General features: G+C 39.9%; 1 protein-coding gene across 2 annotated transcripts in view; it reads right to left on the bottom strand.

The window, feature by feature from the left end:
* The window catches only part of LOC129437674 (capZ-interacting protein), a 28,109-nt gene extending 14,449 nt beyond the window's left edge, over positions 1-13,660 (bottom strand). Inside the window, exon 1 of one of the 2 annotated variants that reach the window (XM_073862815.1) lies at positions 13,393-13,660. In XM_073862815.1, the coding sequence (XP_073718916.1) occupies positions 13,393-13,398 (6 nt within the window). In that variant the 5' untranslated portion in view covers positions 13,399-13,660. The remainder of the gene's footprint in view (positions 1-13,392) is intronic. The other variant, XM_055195948.2, reaches the window with a different exon arrangement.
* Between the last annotated feature and the right edge of the window lie 9,824 nt (positions 13,661-23,484).

Genomic DNA, 23,484 nt, shown 5'->3' with positions numbered 1-23,484 from the left:
GATGCCGATCAGGTGGACACATGATTGCTGATTGTCGACAGCTGGTCGTAGTTGAGGTGATTAGGTTGATTATTTGAACGTGCTCCTCCCGAACTTTGTTAATAAAACATCATTTATTATAGGTGGACGCCACACACTGACTTGTAGCAAAGTCCCTTTAGGACCACTAGGTGGCCATGTTTGCAATGCCTCTGAGTAGTTGTTTCAGTAATGTAATATTATAACAAAATAGAAGCAATTGGGACAGTGCACAGAAGTCAGCAACTTTTTGCAGAGTCAATAACTACAGACCTCAAAACTTCATGTGTCCTTCAGATTAGCTCAAGAACAATGCGTAGAGAGCTTAATGTAATGGGTTTCCATGGTCGAGCAGCTGCATCCAAGCCTTACATCACCAAGGTCAATGCAAAGCGTTGAATGCAGTGGTGTAAAGCACGCCATCACTGGACTCTAGAGCGGTGAAGACATGTTTTCTGGAGCGGTGAATCTCACTTCTCTGTCCGGCAATCCGATGCAAGTCTGGGTCTGGTGATTGCCAGGAGAACGGTACTTGCCTGACTGCATTGTGCCAAGTGTAAAGTTTGGTGGAGGGGGGATTATGGTGTGGGGTTGTTTTTTAGGGGTCGGGCTTGGCCCCTTAGTTCCAGTGAAAGGAACTCTAAATGCTTCCTTTTGGAAGACATTTTGGACAATTTCATGCACCCAACTTTGTGGGAACAGTTTGGGATGGCCCCTTCCTGTTTCAACATGACTGTGCACCAGTGCACAAAGCAAGGTCCATAAAGACATGGAGAGCAAGTTTGAATCAATATCACGTTTGCACCCTCCATTAATATAGAAAAAATATAGACTTTTCAACAAACCACTATTATGTTTATCAGTGTTTCCTTTAGTTTTCTTTGTCAGTCTAAATCAGTCTATGAAACTTATCAATGGTGACGATCAACAAAAAAAATCATGCTGCATTGCATGCTGGGTATCAACATAGTACTAAACTAATCCATGACTAATCCATGATCCCAGCATGCATTGCAGTTGATTGCTTAATCTGAATTTGATAATTGTCACTATTTTTGAGATTTGTAGGATGAGTGATGATGTCTGAATGTGTCAATATATATTTTTTTCTATTTACCTTGTCACAGAATTTACAAACCAGAACCATTATAACAGTCACAAAAGGATCAACCTTATCAGGTAAAGCAGCTTAATTTTATCTCAAGGTCCATAAAGACATGGATGAGCAAGTTTGGTGTGGAGGACCTTGACTGGCCTGACCTCAACCCAATCAAACATCTTTGGGATGAATCAGAGCGGAGACTATGAGCGAGGCCTTCAGTGTCTGACTTTACAAATGTGCATTTAGAAGAATGGTCAAAAATTCCCATAAACAGAAAGTCTTTCAAAAAGACTTGGGTGGGCCAACTCTATATTAAACCCTATGGATTAAGAATGGGATGTTTTTTAGGTTCAAGGACATATAAAGGCAGATGTCCCAAAATTTTGGTAATATGTATCTCTAAAATTGGTTTAAATTATTAATTCTGACCAACAATTTAAACAACTTCAAATGTACTAACTTTTGTTTCTTAAGCTCAAATTGCACTAAAACAAATTTTTTAAAGTTGTTTTAGCTACTGCGCATACGCACAGGTTGGCATGCGTCTTACACAACTCTGTATTGAGCCCAGAGAATCGTCAGTCTTTATCCAATGATGATGGTTCTTTTAACTGGAGGCGGGACTTTCATTGACAGAGTGGCCATATTGAGCATTGCATAGACCCCTATTCATAGTAATAGTAGTGCTTATGTGACTGTTTGACAGTTTGTAAATGAAAATACACAAATGTATAATAAAAAATTACACTGTTTATCATTGCATATTGCATGCTGCTTACATACTAAGCAATATATAGGGGGGCGTGAGATGGTGCCTGGGGGGCCCCTTTTATGACATTTTTTTAAGTACATTAATTTATAAGAAATTTTGTGTAATTAAACCTAAGAAATTTAAGTTTAAGATTGTTTTATGTAATAGATTTTTTTTGGAAAAGTGAGCCACTGGCATAAACTGTCCTGCAGTATTTATTACAAAGCCAAGATGATGTCAGATGATATGGCATCAGATGATACTCAGTGCCTGGAGAAATCTCTCTCTCTCTCTCTCTCTCTCTCTCTCTCTCTCTCTCTCTCTCTCTCGCTTATCAGTGTTTAATTGAAAACTGAGGGCCATTTATATACAAAAGTATGTATTCCGCAGCAACAAATTATTGCATTTATCATGGTTGAATTGGTGCAGAACATTACTTAAAAGTATGCATCAAATCCTCAAAAAAATCCTCACTTATTCTTGGCAAGCGCGGACCTACACTTCACTCTCTGTGTGGCTACACCAGAAACGCGCATCTCTACCACAACATTCTTCCTAAGCCCCACAGATATACATACACTTTAATATCCCTCTTTATTTAACTAGTTTTCCACACACATGGTGACAGCACCCACCCTGTTTCCTCCACCTACAAAAACATACATCCCACCACTTTAACAACACTCGCTCTGAAACAGTACGGCGATCGGATGTGCTTACGCACACTGAAAAAAGGAAGAGAAGAGTTTTCCCCAATCCACTTTCTTTTATTTCCTGCAGTCGTTTTTCCTCACAGTGATAAGCAGAATTCCCCGGCGACCACCCAACCCATTGACTCATTATTTTGGCGCCTGTGATTGTTAACTCTTTCCTGACTTTTAAAACAAAGACCTTCTTGAGCACTTACAGGGCACAAATTTACAATTGAGAAGACAATTCAGAGAAGACAACTGAGTCAACCCTTGTTGTTCTCCATGACTCACTTCTTAGATGGCAAGCAACCATTAAAATTATGTTAAAAATAGTTGATTTGTCAATGTTAATCTCATTGAATCAATTTCATGTTTGCACCCTCCATTAATATAGAAAAATTATAGACATTTCAACAAACCACCATTATGGTGATCAGTGTTTCCTTCATTTTTTTGTCAGTCTAAATCAGTCTACGAAACTTAAGGTGACGATCAACAAAAAAGTTTCATGCTGCAGTGCATGCTGGGTATCAACATAGTACTGAACTAATCCATGACTCCCAGCATGCATTGCAGTTGATCGTTTAATCTAAATTTGATGATTGTCACTATTTTTGAGATTTGTAGGATGAATGATGATGTCTGATGATGTGTCAATATTTTTTCTATTTACCTTGAATTTACAAACCAGAACAATTATAACAGTCAAGGCTTAACTAAAGCAAACACTGATCACCACAATGTTATTTTTATTTACTTTTTTACTTTCAATACCTTTTTCAATATTAATGGAGGGTACAAACGTGATATTGATTCAATGGGAATAACATTGACAAATCAACAATTTTTTTACATAGTTTCAATGGTTGCTTGCTATCTGGGTTGTTACTAGTTTTTGTAACAAGGACCACAGAAGGAGCTAGAAATAGAAAAACAGCACAATATTCCAACATAAAATGATCTAAGCAACACTATTTTTGTTAAGTTACATAATCAATCTTACTGTATTTTACAGTTGCCTCATTTGTGTCTGTTTTGTAATTTCTCTTCAGGAATTTTAGGAGAACCATCTGATTAAATACATTAATGACCATAACCTCTTTCTGCACAAGGTATTTCATGTTTCAAGCAAAGTAGTTCCCATTACAGTTGTTATTTGGTTTTAAACCGGACACATAAAATATGAATAAAATCGGAAAGCCTTGAGCTGGGAGTCTCTGAATAGTGGGTGGGAATCGTAGGACTGTTGTGGGAGTAAAGACGGCTCTATTTTGGGAGTTGTGCTCTGAGAAATAACCACAGAGTAGACGTGAAAGTCTGGGTCAGTTGACAGTCCTTGAGCAAAACCATGTTCAAGGAGAACGATCATGTACAGTTGAGACTGGAATGAGAAACACTAACAAGTTCATGAGTTGAATATATGGTTCCTTAAAAAGTTTCTCAGATCAGCATATTAGTTTCTTGGTTCTTCAAAGCACCAATAAGGAGATTTAAGTTTAATACACTCCCTGACAAAAGTCTTGTCGCTTGTGTACAAATTGACCTGAAGTGCCGCTAAAATATATTTCTAATCAAGATTTGTTTTCAAGAAATTGCTCACTTTAATCCCAATAGACTTTGAAATAATGTTTCAGTGCAAAACAAAAAAATTTGACCATTCTGTCTTGATTAAATGATAAATCTTTTTTCAGTGAAACTAATTTATTTCAGTGCATTAAACATCATCTGGGAGGGTTTTAGCTTTTCATATGAGCTGTTTCTAACACCAATTGATTAATTAAAAGTCAGGTTAATAGCAGGTGTTTCTACAAAATAGATAAGCGACAAGACTTTTGTCAGGGAGTGTAGATCTAATGAGTTAAATGTTTTTGTGGTACCTAAGACAGGACAATATACCGAAATACCGCAAACGTGCATATCGCAATAGTTTGCAATAACTAAATGTAGGTTCGGGAGGAGCCTGTCAATCATCATTATGGGCGTATAGAATGGCGCTTTTCCATTGCCTAGTACCTCACGATTTGGGTCAGGTCGGGTCAGCTCACCTCACTTTGGCTTGATTAGCTTTTCCATTGAGTTTAGTAACACTTCGGAGTGGGAGGGATTATAGGCGTGTCCTTATATTTGCACTGCCTACTGCTGTGACATCATGTGAGTCAGACACATGACAGTTTCTGTACAAACACCCGTGGCGTAGGTCGACGCACTCCGCTGAGCCTTATTTAAGTTGCATGTAAGCATATATGCGGACGAGCGAGTCGCGAACTTCAAGTCTGGAAATTGTGTTATGGTGTTCCTGATTCTCAACCTGTGGATGTTTTTCATCGCTAAAAGGGAGTTTGGAAACAGCACAGATGACAACAGGTTTACTCGAGAAAGCGCAAGCTCGCATGAAGGTAAAGCTAATCTTTTACATTATAGCGATGACGCTGGTAGTGACGATTTTCTCAGACCAATCAGTGATCTACAGTGTTTTTGCGTCACATTTTGCTATCAGCTCGGGTCCCTTGGAACCCAGACAAAGATAGTACAAAAAAAAAAACATTGAGGACTACGTACTGCACCCAGTGGAAAAGGCCCCAAAAGTAAGCTGACCAAAACCAAACCGTGGGGTACTATGCAATGGAAAAGCGTCATAAGGCAGCCTTCATGAAGTACCAATGCAGGGGGGTTGAACTTGTTGCTTGAGCCCTGGCTTCAGGTTCGCTCTCTCTCTGAAGATTCAGAGCTTAGGTGCAGAGCTCCCTTCGAGGACAGCAAGCCAAGTTCGTATGCACAGGCAAACTAATAAAATGTTTTTTATCATTCCGGTGCGTTTTGTTAGATTTTCTTGAATTTGGCTGCTCAGTCTTTCATGGCTCGCCAACGTATTAGAATGTATCTAATACGTAAAATAATAAGCAGGACCAAGTGCATGTGGGGAAAAGAGATTTAATGAAGGTTCTTATGTAGCATTGTTCTTCAGGAGCGATGTTGTCGTGTCAACCTTCTACATTCTTAACCCAAAGATCTGCCTGTGTGAGCAGACCTTTATACATCTTACACAAACAATACAATGGCACCCCATGGAGACTTTGATCTCTGAGGTGACAATCAACCCCACAGAGAACCTACGAGAATGTGACCTAATGACCTGAGGGGTAACTGTATGGGCCATTTGGATAGTTGATAACATCAGGTCACAGTTGTAATGTAATCAGGCTAATAATAAAGTTGATAACATCAGGGCACAGTTGCAACGTAACACATCAGACATTGATTTCACATAAAGAAATATACACAAAATCCTTCAGTTTCGTGGGTGAACACTCGAGTTCGGAAAACAGTGTTCACATCATCCAAAAGAATCAAATTCTGGCATCAATCGGTGCCAGTGTGAAGCCCTCTTTAGTTAAGTTCAAAACCATGTTAAAATGTAAAGCAATATCTTATGTCATATCGAATTGCATCATCCAGAAAGTTATCATCAGATATCAAAATTTTCTTCAATATGGTGTTGCCTTAACTTTATACAGATAATCCCATGGCATCAAGCTACAAAACTCTTAGTAGTTTCAATCAGAGCTTTTTTGAATGGTTAACCACTAAGATTCTGACAGGGCTTCACAGCTTGATCATATATTTGCCTGACTGCCAAAGCTACTGTGACTAAACCAACTTACATGCCAGTGTATTTAAAATCACAAGATGACTTAACCACACAACTGATCCTAAAACAGCTGAATCTAAAACCGCACAGCACCAGACACAACACGTCTAAGATCGTCTGCCAATTTACTGAGACAATAAAGTCACTCAAAGCAAGAAACTACAATGAATTTAGCACTGTTAGGTGTTGGTAAAACCACCTGTTTACAAATCAATGGTTTTGCCATTGTGTCGGTGTATATGTAAGTGTTTCAATTCTGCTTATGTAAGGAATAATTGACGACGGGCCATTGAATTATAAGAAAATAATGCACACCAAGGTGGTAATGCGGCACGACGTGAAGCAGAGTGCCGTTACACCGCAGGTGTGCATTATTTTCAAATAATTCAAAGGACCGGAGTCAAATATTCCGCTTATACCACGGTTACCACAAACATTGCTCTGGTGCCTATTTTTAAGACATTTGACAAGTTAGGTGTGCGGTTTACAGAAAAATAATCAACACCCATAGAACATTTCTCAGCCAATCAGAATACAGCATTCAACAGAATTATACCCGTGGTATAATCCCATATAATGTACACCCAGACAATGGTATTTTTACAAAAAATCATGGTACTTCGATTATATTCTTTGTATTCTACTGCATAAATGGATGCCATACAGTGCAAATAACACTATAGTCCATGCATATGGTAATCATGTGTACTTGACCTGATCACATTCACTTACAGTCATTTAAAATTATGGTTTAGCATTAAAATGAAGATGGGTAGGAAAGATTGCTGGCCACATATCATGTCCACAGCCTTCACTTTTCTTTTGACCTCCAGGTCTAAACTACAGTTTGATGTTCTGCACAGTGAGAAGACTCTTTAAAAAATTTTATTGTCAAAATGTGATTAAAACAAGAGATCACATAATACCATTACCTATAATTCATGCTTTCTGAACACTCACTTCCCTGAGATTGAACCCTTTGCGCAACCTAAAGTGTTATGTGCATGCAGTACATACAAAAGATGGGATTGGTTTTGGACTTGAAAAGCTTGGACAAATAACATTACTATTCTTGCAGGCACATATGATTCTCTCTCTCTCTCTCTCTCTCTCTCTCTTCCAGGAAAACATGATGTTCTTGAATTTTACATCATCATCAGACGATCACACTTTTCCACTGTTTTCACGGGTCTTTCAGGCACATGGTTTGTGCTCTTACAAAGGTTCTCTGTGTGTTACATCACTGAAAGCAATGAGAGAAACAGCACTTATGCTGAGCCCTGACATGAGAGATCATTATGACACAGACAAGGTGTACAACAGGTACAATTCATACTCATAACCTAAATACAAGACGACGAATAGTGTACTATTATACAAGATGGATCGCGAGTGGATCATCGCAGTTTCCCCTCCAGGCTGACAGCATTACGCAGTCCATCTGCACTTCAGGTGTTCCAATATGTTTGTAATAATATCATAAATGGCTAAGTTGGATCAGCACTGCCCTCGTACACTGTAACACAATGTGGGCTAGACTTATTGTACTGTACATTGCGTTATGAATTGTGCAACACTGCGCAGAAGCGTTTGAGTTCATGTACTTATAGATTATGATCTAACATCTTTGAGATGAGTTATTTGTGAATGCTTCTATATGCATACCGAGATATAAAAAAGATGTGATCATCAAGTTAAAGGCCACAGAGCTTCTGCTTTCTGGTTGGGTTGATTTGGCAGTGGAGAACTTGGCCTTAGAGTCTTTGGTTGGTTATGACTGTTAATCCGTTATGTGTTTAAAAAAGAAACACTAAACCTTGAACCTTCATAACACTAAAACTGACCTTTTTTGTATATTAATAGTTGTTTCAGTTAACATCCAGAATTCCCGAAAGCCATGAGATCTAGCTTTTAAGTCTTTAAAAACTTATCCTATAAGATTTTGTATAATATTTAGCATAATTTAATAAGGATGTCTGAAACCTATTAAAAGATACTAAATAAGATTAAACAACTATGGTGGAGCAGTATAGCCCACATAACTTTTTTTGTTCCTGGCCACTACATGCTTTCATTGTATTTCAATGAAATATTTTACAAAAAATCTGGGCTCGATCCATTTATATTTGATTTCTTATAGTATAAGGCAGTGCAGCAACTCGTCCTTATCTTAGTTTCTTTCTTTTTTTTGCTAAATATACCATGTGGTCTATATATTTGGCAAGTCCATTTGTATTAAATCTTTGTTTCCATTTTGTCCTCTACAAACATGAAGACCCAACCACATAAACACACACAAGCAGAGGAGAATCCCAACACACAACACAATGTGGTGAAATAGTATGTGAACAGTTTTCCTCTTTGCTATTCTCACATGTTCTTGGGTCTTCTAGGAATAGAAATGTCTAGAAATAGTGCTGAACTTCCCTTAATCTCCATTAACCTTTGATCAAACTTTATAAAATATTATATTGTTTATAAAGCATACTGTATATGAATAAAATTCTCTCTCTCTCTCGCTCTCTCTCTCTCTCTCTCTCTCTCTCTCTCTCTCTCTCAGATTAAAATACAAGCATCACATTGCTACTTTTCATGGCATGTTCAAGACCAGACAAACATTTGGACACTCTTAGTCTTTATTTGTGTGTTTTTACATAATAATAAAGTTGTACCAACTATAATATAAAATTAATGAAAGAATGAGAATTATGTTGTCCACACTTTGACTGTATAACTCCACCCAAGTATCAGTGTTTCGCCTTCCGAGAATATAGTTCCCAGTATGTATACGGTTAAAAAATGTCTGTGTCTCATATGACCTTGTTATTTGTACACCTTGACTATACAAATCACAACATATGAATAGATAAATGTTGGTGTTATTTTGTCACTTATTGGGAGCAGTACGCTAGCTGGAGCCATTTACTTCCAGTCTTTGTGCTAAGCTAGGCTAGCGGTGGGTGCGTTAGGCCAGTGGTTCCCAAACTTTTTCAGCCTGCGGCCCCCCTTGTGTACGGTGCATTCCTTCGCGGCCCCCCAAAGAAAATTTGTGACAAAAAACTGTTCTAAAAGTCAACATTTTAATGAAAAAACATTAAATTATAAAAAAAATAGTGCTTTTGGTTAGTAGCCTTATTTTTTTTAGATTTAATTACACAGAATTCACGATAAATTAATGTATTTCATAAAACTGGGGCCCCCCTAGCACCATCTCGCGGCCCCCCAGGGGGCCCCGGCCCCCAGTTTGAAAACCACTGCGTTAGACAGAGTTATGGGACGCACAGAGATGAAAAGGTTATGTATGGACTTATCTAACTCTGGGGCACACAGTGAATAAGCTTAAAGGTGCAGTGTGTAAATTTTTGTGGCATCTAGTGGTGAGGCTGCCCATTGCAACCAACAGCTAAGTCCACTGCTCACTCCTCGCTTTTGAAACGCATAAAGAAGCTACGTTAGCCACCACCGAACAAACATGTCATCGTCTGAGACAACTTAGTAAAAAAGTTTGTCCGTTAAGGGCTTCTGTAGAAACATGGCGGCACAAAATGGCGACTTCTATGTAAGGGGACCCTCGATGTAGGTAGATAAAACATCTCATTCTAAAGTAATAAAAACATTACGGTTCATTATGAAATGTCTTTATAAACCAGTCCCTCCAGAAAAACGCGATTGTGCGATCGCGCGATATATTGCATAATCAGCCAAAGTCCGCATATTTATGCGGGACTGCATTTTTTCCAAATACGACGCACTTTCGCCGCATTAATTACATATTTCCGTGCACAAAATATGCGGGGCTTGCATGATTTCAAAATCTCCGCATTTTCGTAGCAAAAAGTCACATATATATTAGAAGAAAGTTGAAAAATTTTGCATTTACTTCCCAAAAGCGCAGCTGTGTCTTCTATTGCCATGGGAACGTTATGAAGTGACATGATTATGTTACGTGAACATCATTGCAGCTTTTGCAAGTTTCCGCAGTTTTTGCAAGTTCCGCAATTTTCGCAAATTCTCGCAATTCCATCGCATAAATTGCATAAAAATCCTGCATATTCCATCGCATTTTTTAAGAAAACGTGCCACAAGATCAAGGATTTTTGCCCGCAACAATTACAAAAAAACCCTCTGCGTTTTTCTGGAAGGACTGATAAACCCTTGATCATATCGTTTTTATTTTGCATTTCTGACAAGAGATCCTTCTAAAAATTACACACTGCACCTTTAAGTCCCAAAAAGTCGTTGTGTTCCTTTAAATAAACACTACTGATATACTGTGCACTTGCCTTTTGGTATCTTTTCAGTCCCTATATACACTCCAACCATATATATTTAAAAGTTAATCAAATTTATTAAAGAAATGAATGAGCACAGTCCATATTAGTTTACACAAATCATTGCAATCTCAAATGAAAAAGCATTTACTTTAAAACGATTGTGAAAAACAAAGATTCAGTTGTGCATCTAAACTTTTGTTTTATATTGAAAACTTGGAGACGAAAGGTCAAAGGCTTTTACGCCTTTTTTACACTAACAGTTAACCCTGAGTCATTCCAAAACCCTGATTAAGAGGTTCCCCATTATACACAAGCTGACGTTTCACACTGTACATTCTGTAACTCTGGGTTAACATTTTTATGCAGTAATTATGAATTCTGCTCAGAACTTTACTTCTGGATTCTGTTTTTTTAATGGTCTGACTAGTTGCTAAACTGAACTCTTAAACAAATACCTCGTCGGAAATAACAAATGTTTTGGTTTCCTATGTAATCTACATGTTGTTTATTTTGTTTGTTATATAAGTAAACGACTCTAAAAGTACTTTGTTGTGTTATTGATTCCTTGCGGAGTTTACCGGAAGTTACGTGATGACCACGAAAGCCGCTTGTTTATGCTGAAACAAGGTGCCTGTTTCACAGCAGTATTTTACAAATTATATATGAAAAATGTGAGATGGTAAAGATGGATAACCCAGGATTAAAGGTATAGCGGAACATTTTTGAAAAGAAGAGGGAGCATGCACGAGCCTCTTCGCTCTGTTTACAAGTTGCTGCCGGCATGGCTCATACATTGAGATTATTACCGTGTCTGCGTGGATTCGTGACTTGTGCCAGGGCTAGCATGGCTAATCATAGCTTACTAACTTTTACTAACAGTCATTTTAAATGGATTTCTCCAAATAGCATGACAAACTTTAGCTGTCGAGTAGAAACTTCGCGACTGAGGCATCAGTGGGAAGCTCAACCTGTGTGAAATATTCTCACAAAAACACTCTGGCCTTGTTTCTTTCTTCAGAGGCCTTTCTTTTCTTGTCATACAATTCGTAAACACTTTTTCTCTTGCGACCCTCAGACATTTTGAAAAAATATGGTGAGAATGCGAACTTCAATGAATGGCTGAAACCGTAGCCCACCACACATACAGTACATAATACTGTACACCTGAAAGTGCGCATCCGCAGAATGAGCCTAGGGATGAGCACGTACGATAGGGGTGTCAACAATAATCTATTCGGCAATGCATCGCAATGCGCACATGCACGATTCAGCATCGATGCAGCAAAGTGCCATAATCGATTATGTCACTGTTTCTTATTTTGGCCTCGAGTGGACAATAAAGATGTGAAGTTTCAATTACTTCCGGGGGCATAACAACAACAATCAAGATGGCTGAGGCGGAGAGAGATGACTGTGATAGAAAGGTAAATAAAAACGTACCATTTTCCATGGAAAGTGGACATATGTGCACATTTCGGATTCTACGAAGTTAATGAGAAACTAGAAAAGACTTACGCTGTGTGTAAATTCTCATCTCAGGTATATAATTGTCATTGTCTTAAAGCTGCTAAGCTTCCGTTTTTGTTGAGAATAGTTGCATTTGACTGATAAAAAATTTGCCTTGTTGTGTACAGTAGAATTCTGATGCATCGTAGAATCGAATCAAATTGAATCGTTACCTGGTGAATCGTAATTGAATCGAATGGTGAGGGCAGTGCCAATGCACACCCCTAACGTACGACGGCCTTAGGTCAACATATCATCAGAATGATTGACAACTGGGATGACCAATAGTCTTGATGATCCACCCGGAAAAAGAAAATCTTCCGCTATACCTTTAAGTGCAATGTGAAAAGCCTTTAGAAATCGTTTAATTTTTCCAAAAAGTGAGCTTCAATTCTGTGAAGCATCAACAATCTTTATATATTTTCCTGCATTTAAATGAAACAAAAAACACAGCTTCAGTATATGCAATTTTTTTGGTTTATGGGACACTTTAGGACCCTACATTTAGTTGTATAAGGGCCAAGAGTTTGTTGCTGGTGTGTAATGGCATTTCTCTGGTCATATAGTTATATTTATCCAGGTGTTCTTTACAAATTTGCAACTCTGGCTGTTTGCCATAAGCATTCTTGATGTACTGCTGACATAGTTTCTGATAAAAAGCATACATCCTTCCTTTGACTTTTAAAAGCACACTAAGAAACATTTGAATACTCTTTGCATACACAAGCAAAAGTGTCAACCCAGACAACACGTGCAGTCTGAGGAACTGTAACACTTGTGACCAAGAGGAAAATACAAGCTTTGCCTTTTTTACAAAGGAAGATATTCTGCAGACAGCCCTTCCTGTCCTTATTTGTGGTCATTTGGGGTTAAAACAGTCTGAACCTTCATCACCAGAGCCAATGTGTATGTGTATCTGCAATAACTCACATGAGCTGCTCAGAGACTATGATAACACCATTGACCTCAGTAGTGTACTTGCAGTGTAGCAGGTGTAGTTTATCATATAATTACTGCTTTTTAAAATTAACTACAATAATGTATCTTTGTGACTTGCTTTTCCTCAGAAGTAGTTCAATCTTTTTTAAAGACATTTACCCATGCACAAGTTTACAAATACTTTTTGGAGTCCCTGTATAATAACGTCATCAAATATTGATAGTCCAATATTAAATATTAGTTATTGACTTGGTAATAAAGTTATTTCAGTATTAAAAGTATTAACCAAATCCGAACACATTTACAGCCTGTAGTAGAGTCCCCTATTTTAAGTCGGCACAACGCATCCCGTGTACATGACAACATATCAACAAAGCATCGCAAACAAAAGTTTGTGTTTGGCAGTTTCCTTAAGCATTTATGAACTACAGATAAAGTTAACAGAAAAAAACACATCATACCTCCATCCTCAAAGCTCCAATTTATCCGCGTTAAGTGACGTTATGCGATCCAGTGCGCAGTGCGCGGCGATGTCCAGACGCGTCTAATAACTGCTTCACTTAATCTATCTTTCTGTTCCTCCAGTCAGCCGCAGTGAGATCTGTGAACGCGTGGAGTCGTAAAGAAGAGGAAGAGCAACTCCTTAATGAACGCTCACATGAGTTGTGTAACAATGTGTCCAACTGCGCCTGCTTGCCATTCACCCACTGGCACAGTACTGACTTTAGACCTGTACACAGTTTAACAGTTTTTGAGTAGTTACATCAGAAATTGGTTTTGCTGTTTAAAACAGTGATCTGCCTACTTACACTGCAGTTTTGGGTATCACCCCACATGAATAAGTAAACTTTTATGCTTTAATAGTGTTTACTACAGTTTTTCCCACTGAAAAAGTTTTGACTTTGGAGGGGTTTTGGCCAGATTTTAGCTGGTCTTATTACTTCGTGTGTTTTGGGGCATCGCAGGCTCATTCGTGCGTTTTGTTGGGGTGATTTCAGGGATCGCAGGCGCATTCACAGGTTTTGTTGGGGTGTTTTTGGGCATCGCAGGCGCATTTATTTAACCTCCTGGATATAATTTCCTAATTAAATTTCATAATGTCAGATGAAATATAAAGTCTCACGGTACCACCCTTTGTTAATGCGCCAAATATGCGCCATCTGCGCACCTGCCTTTTGTTTATGTTGTTGAGCGTCTGGTGGTGCGCAAACTTCTGCTGTGCGGTAAATTGTCTTTCTCAAAGAACGCTAAATCAGGCCACCAAAAATGAAAGGAAAGACATGAGAAGGAAAAAAACAAAACGATTTGTTACTGCCCTACACTGAAAAAAATGAGTCATTGAATTTAATCATTTTTTTAAGGTAAGTGGTTGCAATCAATTTATTTAAGCTACATTTAAACAAAAAAGATTAGTAACGTAAAGTAAAATATAAAACTTTTGTTTAAATGTAGCTTAAATAAATTGATTGCAACCACTTACCTTAAAAAATTGATTAAATTCAATGAATCATTTTTTTCAGTGTACTGAAAAATCCAGCAAAGACCAGCATAAGCTGGTATCTGGTTTTAGCTGGTTTAAGGTGGCAGTAGCTGGTCTAAGCTGGTGCTCTCAGCCTGGCAAAGCTGGTGGGTCAGCTGGTCTTCCAGCATGACCAGCTATGTCCAGCTAGACCAGCTTAAGAAGTGATCAAAACACAGCTAAACCAGCTTGCAATACCAGCTAAAACCAAGCTGGAAGACCAGCTAAAATTAGCTCACCAGCATTGCTGGTCTTAGCTGGATTTTTCAGTAGGGTGACTTCTTTTCAAAGAAAGGTGAGCACAAACTAGAACACGAAATCTATAGTGCTAAACTGTTTGAATATCCCCGCGATTGTTAGTGCTAAAAATGAACTTAGACAACCCAATGGAAAAGCAGAACATACACTTTCAGATGATAATTTGGTTAGACTACATGCAATTTGAGGTGAAAGTCTAAATAAATTAACTGTATACTAACAATCCTGTTTGCATACAAAACACCATTATAGTCCAATTTGAAACATGTTTATTTTTGAATGAATAGGTTATAAGATCTAAAATTAGCAATGATAGGCTAATCAGTGTCATAGGTAGCTCATCGGTATAGCTACATATCATGTCAACACTATAAACGCCAGTGAGCATTTACTGGGGAATAAACTTCAGTATAAGCTTAGGAAGCTATATCATGTAAGCAATAGCATTTGTTTCGTTTTGCCTTTTCTCTCCAAAAAAAATGACTAGTGACTAGTTTTGTTTGTCTTTTATTACGAATTGAGCTTTTTTGTTAATGTACAAAACAAAAATGGCATATTTAAGATTTAATTTAAAGCATAACAAAAATAAATGTTCTAAGTAATGTAAAAATGTAATGTCTTGTTCATTCAGCAAAATAAAATATGACTGAATCAAGTCTTGTTTGGTTATCATATAGTTTGTTTATGTAGTGATTAGAAAACTAAAATGGGGGCCCATCAGGAGCTTATGCATAGTGCCCGGGACCTTGTGCTACGCCCCTAATCGCAGGCACATTCAAGGGTTCCCTTTCAATGCGGTTCACTTCGCATTGCGTCAATTTGCTGACACTATGGGGGAAACTACTGTTTACTCTGTGATTGAAGCCTATTGGTTAACGTCTGTAAAAATTACAGACCACTGGTGTTCGAACCTGCGAATTTCCTGAGTGAATTTCCTCTAAAAGAGTATTTCCAGAAGCGCGCCGTAAAATGTTGCTTCGCCATTGTGGCTCATGCTGAATCCCTTTGCCCATGGAGGACCGTCATTCTGAGTGCATCACCTGCCTGGGTCCTGCTCACGCGGAGTCTGCGCTCAACGAAGCAGGTTGCGCCTACTGCAAGCTCCTTCCCCTTGCTGTGCTGCGTGCCCGTATCGCTGCCTTTAATGTGGCTTCCCGTACTACCCTGCCCAAAAAGCAGCGGAGACATGAACCAGAAAGGCAGCCCGAGACAAGTCCATGCCGGCTCATCCCCCGCGTGCTCTGTCTCCCCACCGCCAGTCCGTCACCTTTGTCCAAGAAGACCAGCGCCCCCTGCCGAGCGCCAGCAGCATGGTCTCTTTTGGTGTGGCGGAATTGTTTAAGATGTCAAGGACGCAGAGCGTGTTGCTCTCCTTGACTCACCTGTGTCACCATCGGGTCTGTTTGGCACCGCTGTGTAAGGTTTTACTCAGCGCTTCACAGAGGCTCAGAAATCCTCGCAAGCTATGCGCCACTTCCTGCCTCCTTGACTGACATCGGCCATCCTAAACCACCGCCGGTTTCTAAGTCTGTGCCACCAGCACAACCTCAGCAGCACAGACCTAAACCGGAGGTCAAGCATTAGTGCCCGTTATGGAGGGCACCCCCCAGCGACCCGTGGTCCCAGTCCTAAGATCACTCTGGAACCAGCACCGCCGCCGTCTCTCTGAAGTGAAGTTGAGTAGGAAACGAAGCTTAGGTCCCACTACGTCCGGCCCACCCTCGAAAGATCTGCGTGTTTCAGTCCCCTCAGGCGCTGGACACAACCTTGCTGCCACAGCAAAATAAAAAATTTTTGCTTTTCACAAAAAGAGCAAATTTCCTCCTCTATGGACTCACACACACGGCTCGGCGTCCATAACCTTATTGACGCTCGCCATCAAACTTAACGTTTGGCAATCCATCCCCGTTATTCTGGGCTGGATTCTTAATGTAATTCAGAATGGTTAATCATTTCAGTTTGCTCGCAGACCACCCCGGTTTTACCGCTTCAATATGGACCATCAAGAGAACGCGCACTGCCCGACGTTTTTCTTAAAACAGCACAATGCCCTGTCGCAAACATGGCCAGCTTGTCTCCTTTACGCCTTTCCTCCGGTAGCCCTACTACCTCAGGTCCTCCAGAGGATCAGGGAAGAAAAAAGCGCAATGCTTCTGATTGCTCCGCTTTTGCAAAATCAACTGTGGTTCTCTGACCTATGGCAGCTGATGGTGTCAGCACCATGGCCGATACCGCTGAGGAAAGACCTCCTCTCTCAAGCTAGAGGGACAATTTTGCATCCACGGCTGGAATTATGGAACCTACATGTGTCTCTGAACGGCAGCCTCCACGCCTTTCAGGACGAGTTTTAGAAACTTTAACGGAAGCTAAGGCCCCATCCATAACGCGCCTCTATGCTCAAAAATGGACTATTTTCTCTGATTGGTACACAGTTAAAAGCTTAGACCCAGAGATCTGTGACATAAAACACATCCTTTACTTTCTACAGGAGTTACTGGATGACGGTTGCGCGCCCTCTAAACTCAAAGTCTACGCAGTAGAGATGCATGGTTGGCAGTTACAGCTGCAGACTCCACGGATAACATGATTGTAAAACATGACCTCGTCATTAAATTCCTAAGAGGCGCCCGTCGGCCCAACCCGCCACGACCACACACAGTTCCGCCCTCTATCCATGGTCCTGAAAGCTTTACGAGGTCCTCCCTTCTAGCCGCTTGAACAGGCGGACCTACGAGCCCTCTCGTTTAAAACCGCTCTCATTCTGGCTTTGGCATTGGTTAAAAGAGTAGGCGATTTACACGCTTTCCCCATCGACCCATCTTGTCTCAAATTCGGTCCTAACAATAGCAAAGCAATCCTTAGACCGAGAGCAGGTTACATTCCTAAAGTTTTATCTACGCCATTAAGAGTTCAGGTGGTCTCTCTACTCGCTCTCCCACCGATGGACGGCAAATAGCCTCCTAACCCTCTCTGCCCTGTCAGAGCACTAAGAATTTACATGAACCGCTCAGCCGCTTTTCGTAAGTCAAACCAGCTGTTTGTGAGCTTCACATATCACTCTATGGGTGCCGGTTACTAAACAGCGGCTTTCTAAATGAATCGTCTGGGCTATCTCTCTGGTGTACCCCTCCCTAAATGAACAATGCACACTCGGTGTCAGAGCACACTTTACACGGAGTATGGCTTCATCTTGGGCTTGGTCTACAGGGATTTCCATCTTTGCCATTTGCGACGCGGCCGGCTGTTCATCACTGTCTACGTTTGTCAAATTTTACAGCTTACACGTCACGGTTACACATGTTTTTAGTTACATGTATACAAATGCGGCGCGCTCTGGGAACCCGCCGGCATGTATATTATTACATGACGCGTCACGGTGCGTTAAAGGATTCACCCGTATGCGTGTCATTATGTTTGTGTGGTGCTTTTACTCAGGTGTCACAAGGAAGCCGTGTATAGACTGGTAATCGGGCCCCATTCAGCTTCTCTCCAATAGGGCACGGCGTGATGGGATGATGTTCCCCCATAGTGTAAGCAAACTGACGCAATGCGAAGTGAACTGTATTAAAAGGGAAAGTTTAGGTTACTTAAGTGTTTTCGGGCATCGCATGCACATTTAAAGGTTTTGTTCAAGTGTTTTTTGGCATCACAGGCACATTTAAAGGTTTTGTTCAAGTGTTTTTTGGCCTCACAGGCACATTTAAATGTTTTGTTTGAGTGTTTTCGGGCATTGCATGCAGATTCAAAAGTTTTGTTTAAGTGTTTTTGGGAATCGCAGGCGCATTCAAAGGTTTTGTTCCAGTGTTAACAGGCATCGCAGGCGAATTCAAAGGTTTTGTTGGGGTGTTTTCGGGCATCGCAGGCTCATTCAAGGGTTTTGTTGGGGTGTTTTCAGGCATCACAAGCGCATTCACGTGTTTTGTTGGGTTTTTTTCAGGCACCACAGGCGCATTCAAAGGTTTTGTTGGGGTATTTTCGTGCATCGCAGGCGCATTCACCGGTTTTGTTGGGGTGTTTTCGGGCAATGCAGGTGCATTCAAGGTTTTTGTTGGGATGTTTTCAAGCACTGCAGGTGCATTCAATGGGTTTTGTTGGGGTGTTTTCGAGCATCGCAGGCTCATTCAAGGGTTTTGTTGGGGTGTTTTTGTGCATCGCAGGTGCATTCACGTGTTTTGTTGGGGTGTTTTTTGGGCACCGCATTCAAAGGTTCTGTTTCTGTGTTTTCGGGCATCGCAGGCGCATTCACAGGTTTTGTATCAGTGTTAGCAGGCATCGCAGGCAAATTGACGGGTTTTGTTGGGGTGTTTTCGAGCATCGCAGGCAAATTTACGGGTTTTGTTTGGGTGTTTTCGGGCATTGCAGGCGCAGTCACTGGTTTTGTTGGGGTGTTTTCAGGCATCGCAAGGGCATTCACAGGTTTTGTTGGGGTTTTTTCGGGCACCACAGGCGCATTTAAAGGTTTTGTTGGGGTGTTTTCGTGCATCGCAGGCGCATTCACCGGTTTTGTTGGAGTGTTTTCGGGCAATGCAGGTGCATTCAAGGGTTTTGTTGGGATGTTTTCAAGCACTGCAGGTGCATTTCAGGTTTTGTTGGGGTGTTTTTTGGGCACCGCATTCAAAGGTTCTGTTTCTGTGTTTTCAGGCATTGCAGGCGCATTCACTGGTTTGTTGGGGTGTTTTCAAGCACTGCAGGTGCATTCAAGGGTTTTGTTGGGATGTTTTCAAGCACTGCAGGTGCATTTCAGGTTTTGTTGGGGTGTTTTTTGGGCACCGCATTCAAAGGTTCTGTTTCTGTGTTTTCAGGCATTGCAGGCGCATTCACTGGTTTGTTGGGGTGTTTTCAAGCACTGCAGGTGCATTCAAGGGTTTTGTTGGGATGTTTTCAAGCACTGCAGGTGCATTTCAGGTTTTGTTGGGGTGTTTTTTGGGCAATGCAGGTGCATTCAAGGGTTTTGTTGGGATGTTTTCATGCACTGCAGGTGCATTCAAGGGTTTTGTTGGGGTGTTTTTGTGCATCGCAGGTGCATTCAAGGGTTTTGTTGGGGTGTTTTTGTGCATCGCAGGTGCATTCAAGGGTTTTGTTGGGGTGTTTTCGAGCACTGCAGGTGCATTTCAGGTTTTGTTGGGGTGTTTTTTGGGCATCGCATCGCAGTTGCATTCAAGGGTTTTGTTTGATTGTTTTCGGCAATCGGAATGTCAATTTAAAGGTTTTGTTCAAGTGTTTTTTGGCATCACAGGCGCATTTAAAGGTTTTGTTCCAGTGTTTTCAGCAGGTGGATTTCAGGCTTTGTTGGGGTGTGTTTGGGCATCGCAGGCACATTCACGGGTTTTGATGGGGTGTTTCCCGGCATCGCAGGCGCATTCACAGGTTTTGTTCGGGTACTTTCGGCCATTGCAGGCGCATTCAAGTTTGTTCGGCTGTTTTCGGGCATCGCAATGTCAATTAAATGGTTTTATTCAAGTGTTTTTTGGTATCACATGCGCATTCAAGGGTTTTGTTCGGGTGTGTTCGGGCATTGCATGCACATTCACGGGTTTTGATTGGGTGTTTTCGGGCATCGCAGGCACATTCACAGGTTTTGTTCAGGGTTTTTTTTTGCTGGCGCATTCAAGGGTTTTGTTCGGGTACTTTCGGCCATCGCATGCACATTCAAGGGTTTTGTTCGGCTGTTTTTGGGCATCGCAATGTCAATTTAAAGGTTTTGTTCAAGTGTTTTTTGGCATCACAGGCGCATTCAAGGGTTTTGTTGGGGTGTTTTCGGATATCGCAATGTCAATTTAAAGGCTTTGTTCAAGTGTTTTTTTTGGGAGGGGGCATATCTCTTATGGTTTAAAGATTTTGTCAGAGTATTTTGGGGCATTTTTGTGCATATGTTATGACACATGACATATAAGTTTATCTTCTTACTTATTTGTCTAATTTTAATAGGCAAATATGTGCACCACTATTAATACACCTCATTGTAATTTCCATTCATTTTAATAAAATAGAAACACTTCTGTATTGTGTATGACTCACATCCTTAAAAGGGTGACTTCAGTTTGGCACTGAGTACGTATTATAAATGCCCATGAAGAAAGGTGGCAGATATTAGAAAACAAATGTTGTGTTTATTTCCTGAGCTGGTTTCCATAAAAGAGAGGAAGCATTAGCCAAGAGTTAAAATAGACACTCTCAACACAGTTTATATCTCAAGCATGTGACAGCAGAATATGAAGAGGTTATGTGTGTGTGATAAAGGGGGAGGGGGGCAAAGCGGAAAGTTAAAAAGTTTAAGGATAAAGCATGTACAGTAATCTACAGTACTCAGCAGTGCTGTCTTAATCCCCTCTTGTGCATTGAATAAATAGCTTTTTTATTATTCACTATAAATTAAACGCAACCGTGGTCCTGTTAGACATATTTTAGCAGACTCATCCAATATAAAATCAGTACAGTTACTGAACAATAACCCTCCTCTATAAATCCATTTATCAAGAAGGCACCATTGAGTGTTCAGTTCATTTATAAAAGCAGTGCCAAGGTGACCCAGATTCAGAGTTTCATCATTTGCGAGTGTGTAGCCACAAATGACCCTGTCCCTCTCCTTATATACCCATATTTATAAACATGGGCACAGCTGAGTGAGATCATGTCCTGTGGAGTTTGAGATTGGCCTCCGTCTGCAGAGAAATATAACAGGGTTGAGTCTGATAATTGTGCTTTGAAGTTGTTTGGAAGAGAGCCACAAAGTAGGCCAGGACATTCCTAACACAAGGAGGAAATGACGTCTCAACGCTTTGTGTGACCGTCCTTTCCTGACTTTATAACAGATCAGTCATGTGAGATCAGACCCATACTGTTGATTGGTTTAGAGGCACACTGTGTTAGCAAGTAATATGTCTGCAGAGAAAAACAGCTGGAAGTTTAAAAATACAGTATAGAGTTTTCACTTCTTGTGTTATTCTCACTTTGGATTAAAGGGTTTAAATTAAAACAGCTGATACATGTACAGTGAGTGTTAATATATCACAGAATATTAAAAACATGAACAGAAATTGGATTGAAGAGCCCCTTTTATGTGATAAAATTATTAAAATTAAAATGATGTTAAAGTAAATATGACATCAAAATTGTATACGTTTATTTTTAACCAAATGATGCTAAAGTATAATTTATGTAATTGGCTTATCAAACCATGATTTTTTCTTTGTTCTGCACAATTTTGTTTTAAACTTTATTTTATCCAAGAAAGTTGCTCTCACCTCCCAAAAGTTAAATAAATGTTATTTCAGTAAAATCAGAGGAACCAATGTAAGTCCAGCATTAATTTATGTTTAGTATGTCTCCCCCTATAGGGGAAATCACAGTACTGCATTGCTATTTGTTTCAGTTTTTGTATTAGCTTTCAAACATTACATTATAGCAAACACATTAGAGTATGCTGTCATCTCACGTGGTTTATATCAGTCTTATTAAAATTAGGAATTTATTGAAGGATTAAAAGATACATTATTAATATAGTTTCCATTTCACAAGACAACAATTCTACATCCAAACAGTATATGTAGTATATTGTATAGCGCACATATACTAATGTTGAATAGTGGCCGCTTGGAGGCGGAGGGATTTTCTGGGAGTGATGTGTTCTGTGTTTTGACTGATGCAGGTTGTAGCCGGGCCTGCAGTTATTAAAAAAGAGCAAACAGTCTACTAAGTGGCTTCCTTCCTCTCATTTCTGATGCACAATATAAATGGTTACAAATGAAAAATACTACAGTATAGGCTAAATAAGATTGGACAGATAGTAATAAAAAAACACTTAAGCTTGTGTTGCATGTGTGACTTAGCAGCTTTGTATCACGTTGTACTGAGAAAACACACAAACGGGTGCAGCAGGCTAACCCTAAAATTGACGTTCCTGATCCGGTTAGAAAAAAAAAATAAAGTTCCAGAACCGGTTAATAAGGTTCCATGGCAGCTTTGCAGACATACAAATAAGTAGGCTGATCATTAGGACATTAAACATAAATTATTAGTCTACATAATTTTCCTTAAGTCTTTACCTTGTCATTGAACATTAATAAAGGCTGCATTATGTAAGCGGCATAACTGTAGTTCTGACATTTCTACATTTGTTTCAGCATTAAAGATGAATTAAGACAAGGACAATTTCTGCCATGTTGTTTATTGGCAAACAACTTTAACAAATGTTTTTATTTGTTCGATGTCATTTTGTTTGTATGTGTCCTGTCAAGAACAGAAAGAATGTTTGATTGCTTTTTGAAACGCATCTCTCCGTGTATGCACTTTTGAGTGCACTTAAACACACGCACACACACAGACGGAGGACGAATCCCAAAGGGCGCTTCGGGAAGATGCAGCATAAACAGTCGCTCCACATAAAGTTGTGTTTCAGTGCTTTATTTACCAAATGTATTTAATGGACTACAGTATGAGACACAGTAGCGAAACTCTCTCTCAAGTTTACACATTAAGAGTTCTGATCTTTGAAGGTCATAGGAATAATCACGTTTGAATAGAGTTGGACCGGACACATTCAAGCAGATGTGCGTCTGTTCGTACAGAAAATTGCTCACTTAAGCGCCTTTTTGTGGTTAAATAGTTTAAAATCACTTAAGTGTTAACATTTGCAAGCCTTTGAAACACGTGCAAAAAAAAAAATCAACTTTCACCCTATTTAAATTTGCGTACTAATCCGTGAATCGCATGCGAGCCGAACCGTGTGTTATGTTCTGTACGGATCACGGATCAACTAAGATCCGTTACACCACTA

Source organism: Misgurnus anguillicaudatus, chromosome 24 (assembly GCF_027580225.2).
Source record: "Misgurnus anguillicaudatus chromosome 24, ASM2758022v2, whole genome shotgun sequence".
NCBI lineage: Eukaryota > Metazoa > Chordata > Actinopteri > Cypriniformes > Cobitidae > Misgurnus > Misgurnus anguillicaudatus.
The sequence above is the reverse complement of the archived record's forward strand: the minus strand, read 5'-3'. Positions and strand labels throughout refer to the sequence as shown.